Genomic DNA, 5,000 nt, shown 5'->3' on the forward strand with positions numbered 1-5,000 from the left:
TATTGACATAAGGTCAACGTGCTGTACAAAAACAAGTTGTCGCTGATCGACATCGCAGTCAAGGTTCAAAGGATAACTCATTCTCATTTTTTTGTTAAAATTGGACGTCGGTCCCACACTTGTTTATACATTTCATCTCCTAGAGCACTGTGAAAATGACTAAAATGCATTTATTTTCCAAGATTGAGTACAAATTTCCCAACATATCAAGGAAGGTACATGATAGGTATCATTGCTCGTCTTGGACGAGCTTGTTCTTTGTTGCATGAAAAGAGGAAATTCTCTGCATAGCATGGTGCGTCAGGGGCCACACCTTGTGCAAAGTCAGGATGGCCGAGCGGTCTAAGGCGCTGCGTTCAAGCTGGGGAACAATAGTCCATCTAAGATGGGGAAGAAGGGGAAAAGGGGGGGAAGAAGAAAAGAGAGGAAAAAAGAAAAAGGGAAAGAGGAAAAGGAAAAATGAGAGAAAAAATTGAGCCTTAGATGTACCGTCTCCCAGATTCTACCAATAAAATGCAACTTTGTTGCTCTCAGTACCTTAAAATGTTACATTTTATATTACGTTGGTTTCTATTAGCTGCATACACAAAGACCCAGGTTCGAATCCCACACCTGCCACTTGTTAGACGCATGCAATATATAAATATTTATATGCATTTTTTTTTATTCATTGCATGTGTGCAATTGTAATGTTTATTTATGTACCTTTTGACAATGTAATTAAAAAAATGTCCATGGGTATTTATTTGGTGATGTTATTCCTTTGTAATAATAAAAAAATGTTTGTTTATATAAAAATACTTTGAGACTGGCTTTGTGGTATATCTGTTCATAAAAGCATTTTTAAAAAGCAATTTTATATTTCAAGAATTTTTATTCTCAGAACTGTAAAAATATATATTACAAATTCTGTAAACTTTCAGACATTAAGAACTATATCAAACAAATAAGTATACAAGCAATTAACACTGAACATGTGAAAATAAGTTCAGGTACGCATACAAATTATACAAAATACTATTCATATAAAGTTCTTTTCATAAGCTCCAACCACTGTTCTTTGGAGACTGATTCAGTTTGAGGGCAGAATACTCTGCCCATGAACTGGCTATGTCCTGTGGTGCTGTTGCGGAACTGACCGCATTTCTTGCAGGTGTTTGCCTGCACAGTTCGCCTGTAAGGTCTTTTCGGTTTTGCGCCAAGGTTGGTCGCAGACTGTGGGGTAGTGCCCTGGACCACTGCAGCTTGCAGAGGCATCGTGCCCTGGAGCATTGCAGCTTGGAGAGGCATCGTGCCAGGGACCACTGGTGCTTGCAGAGGCATCGTGCCCTGGATGCTTGCTGCAGGAATCACTGGCAATGCCTGGGTAATTGGCGTGGCCTGGACAAACTGAAAAGTTGATGAAGCTAATGAAGCTGGTAGCAAAATTATATTTGGCATCAAGCAGGTGGCTCCAGTCACTGCTTGGGCTGTACCAAGTGTTTGCTGGGGTCTGATTTGTTGAAATCTTTGTTTCGCCTGGCCTGCTGTGCTTTCTGGAAGTCTGTATTCGTGTGGATCCCTTGTTTCCTGTGGATGGCTCTGAAGGGTTCTGGCCTGTTGAAGTGGCTCACTTGCTTCAGCAAGACTCGGAGGCAACGTAGTGCCCTGCACTAGCACAGAGAGTTCCTGCTTTCGTTGTCTTGCATTGTGCCACTGAACAAGAGTGTTCTGGTTTATCTCGACCAGTTGTATCTCTGTGTTCTGCATCACCATGCTGTTCCCCAGCACAAGCTGCCTAATCTTGCGGTAATCTTGAAGGATCAGGGACCATCTAGAAAAACCTCCCCTGCCTTTTCTTTTGGGGCAGGGGTAAATATTGCACAGCCTGATGATGACAGTCTCCACCAACCGACAACAGTCAGGCCACTGGGCAGGTGCACTGCTTGCACCCAGCACACATCTGGTGGTGCTCTCCACACCAGGAGTATGTGTGGGCTTCTTGGGTGTTCTAAAGTGGCCACTCAAGAGTCTTTTCTGATGTCGAGCAGCATACACTACTCGCATTTTGTCACTTTCATGCAAACTCCCCCACAGTGAAATAATTCTTTTGGCCTGCTGGTTGGTGAGATACAGGGATGTCTGTTTGCGGAGATCCACCAGGTATTCCGCCAACCTGTCCACATGCTGGAATCCTGACACATTCTGGTCATCAACAGCCTACAGAAATGAAGAGAAGAGGAGTTAACCAAAAATCATTATTGCAAAGGTTTTGTTCAGTGCACCACTGTTTTCTACTGAAGATTGAATAAATGTGTTTAAACGCAAAAATGTTCAGTTTGCATGTGAACATTTGAATGTTAAATATGTATGTTTACATTGGCCTTAAAGTAATTAATGGATATAAACAGAATAGGTATAGCATTTACCATATCATCATCTTCATCCATAGCATCTGCCATCTCTTCAGCTTCAGAAGAGGAACCTGAGGGCTGAAAGGAGGAACTGGGGGCTGGAGCAGAGGAACTGGGAACTGGAGCAGAGGCACTGGGAGCTGGAGCAGAGGCACTGGGCAGAAGCTGTGTCCTGGACGTCAGGGGCAAGGGAACAGAGGTCTGAATAGAAGGTTCCCCAGGTTTTGTTGACTGGAAGACAGGGAAGACAGGGTTCTGCACTGTGGGATCCTCCATGATGTCACAGAACCCCTCGTCTTCCTCCCTCTCCTCCTCCATGTCTAAATCTTCAATTAATTTAGACGTCTCCTCTGAGTCAGGGTTCATATCCTGCAGTGCCTGACCGGTCTGCTGGAACAAATACTGCACTCCTATGAGCTCACCTTAAAACAGAAACAAAGAATACAATGAAGTTAATAAATAAACACAAAAGTAAAGTAAAATAAACATAGTAAACATAAAAGCAAAAATAAAAGTGCAAAACCGAGTATTGTCAAATTTTGAAGATTACAAAATCTCAAGATGTATTGCCACAGTAGTCGCATCGCGATATGTACTTACCAGTGTAGCGTGCAGGTGGACAGAACTGAGGGACAACCTTCTTGCCAAACACCTTCTCATAGCTCTGGTTTGCACAGTGAACCAGGCTGCCTGAGTAGCTGCGGAGAGGTGATGGACCTGTCAAGAGGGCTGCTGCAGCTCGGTCCTGGTTCCATCTGTGAAGTCCTTCCAGGAGGTATATTTGAAAGTTGAGGCTGTTGGCACTGAAACCTAGATACAGTTAAAACAGTAATTAGGAAACCATTACTAAAATCTATGCATATACAATTTGTAACACATACAGTATGTATAACTGCTACAGACCTGGGATGAAGCGGTTCAGATGTAAATGAAAGGACTCCAGAGAAGTTGAGCCTCTAGCACATCGGTAGGTCTTGAGAAGTATCCCACCCTTTGTGATGCTTCCTGTCTCTGTGTAGAGCACTACACCTGGTGGGTCCTGGATGCACCTCACATGCCTTTTCTGAACATGCCAAATGTGCTCCATCCTTTCCCGGTCCAGAAGAGGCACACCAAGGGAGTCATTGCCTCTGCTCCCCATGAGCTCTTGTAGCAGCTGCTCAATGAGATGAACGGTGGTCTCCTCTCCACGGGTCCTCCTACGACAGTGGAGAGCCAGCTCCTCTTTGGTCAGACGTTTGTTGATGTCTGCATCTGTCATGTCAGTCAGACCCTGGTTCTTCAATTGTTCTCTTTTTGCTCTGCGTAGGAGAGCAACATCAGCTGCATCCCACTCAAATATGCACGTGGAGAGCCTTGCCATAAAGATCGGATACAACTGGTGAGCATCAGTTGTACACCCCACGGCAATCCTCCGCATGAAATGCCAAATATCCAGTCTTATAATCAGGGCATGCCATCCACTGAACCTGGTCTTCATCTTGACCTCTCCTGTCTCTGCGCAGCACCCACAATCGATGTATAGCACAACAGGAGGCTCCACACCTGCCTGCTGATACCTCCTGATTAGGCCATCTGCCATCATGTCCAGACCAGCTCCCTCCTGTGCTGTTAGCACGCTGATGAGCACCTGACCCAGCTCATTGCCCACAGATGTGAGCCAGAGCGCTGTCCCTTTTGCTGTCCCAGCCAGCTTCTTGGTGATCTGAAATACAAAAATGTACAGGGGGAGGTCTATAAGTGCATGTGCCCAAACTTGAAATGGAAAATGCCTGGTGGACAAGATGTAAGATCAATAGGATATTTGAACGTAAATTTTCCTAACCTTTTTTGTGGAGTCCAACTTCAAGATGGCTCCATATGTCGAGGTTATCCTGGCATTGATTTCGTCCAACCTCGTGAGAATATCCTGGCTGTAAACGGCCAAGAGCCATTTGCAGCTCGGAACCACAGCAAGCTCTGGAGGTTCCTGAAAGACCATGGGGTGTAGACCTGGGCGATTCATGAAGTCAGAACATTCTGTGGAATAGCGGATGACCCTGCTTAGCCACTCCTCTGTGTGGTTCTCCCTCAGCTGATTCAACACCCGTGTGGGGCTGTTGCCCAGGCCTCGTTCACGCAGCAGTCGGATAACTCGAATATCACATGCATACCTTGAACACAAACATAAAATATGTAATTACAAATCTTTCATGAAACTACATGACAATGTGATTTCAACTGCACGATTAAAGAAAATGTACTCACTTTTGCGTGAGAATAACTCTGAATTCAGAGCGATGGGCTAAATGTAGCTGTTGAAGGACCGTCTGGCTCCAGGAAACATGACTGCATCTACACTTTGAGCAGATAAGTGCCTCTGTCACCATGTTATAGATCCTGTCCACGTCTAGAACCCGCCATGCCCTCTTGTGCAGGCCTGCTCCAGTGAGTTGATGCTTTCCACATGCAGGGTTGGGACAGACCACCTTAACTTTCCATAACCTATATGGCATCCACACCAGTAGTGGATGTGCAAAAAAGCGGTCTGGTGCCGGGGCCTGGTGGTACAGATGGCCTGGCTGTGGAGGGGAATACCAAAGCTGCAGATTATCTCGCAGTTCTGGC

The 5,000-nt window shown here is 45.2% G+C and overlaps 1 protein-coding gene across 1 annotated transcript; it reads right to left on the bottom strand.

Moving 5' to 3' along the window:
* Positions 1-1,017: 1,017 nt before the first annotated feature.
* On the bottom strand, positions 1,018-4,719 carry LOC143478370 (uncharacterized). The gene is made up of 6 exons (XM_076977325.1): positions 4,700-4,719; positions 4,219-4,546; positions 3,297-4,098; positions 2,994-3,203; positions 2,409-2,815; positions 1,018-2,199 (listed from the first exon to the last, which is right to left on the bottom strand). Exons 1-6 carry the CDS (start codon positions 4,717-4,719, stop codon positions 1,018-1,020), a joined length of 2,949 nt encoding a protein of 982 aa, XP_076833440.1.
* Positions 4,720-5,000: the final 281 nt, after the last annotated feature.

The sequence above is a fragment of the Brachyhypopomus gauderio genome, chromosome 16 (assembly GCF_052324685.1).
Source record: "Brachyhypopomus gauderio isolate BG-103 chromosome 16, BGAUD_0.2, whole genome shotgun sequence".
NCBI classification, from domain to species: Eukaryota; Metazoa; Chordata; class Actinopteri; order Gymnotiformes; family Hypopomidae; genus Brachyhypopomus; species Brachyhypopomus gauderio.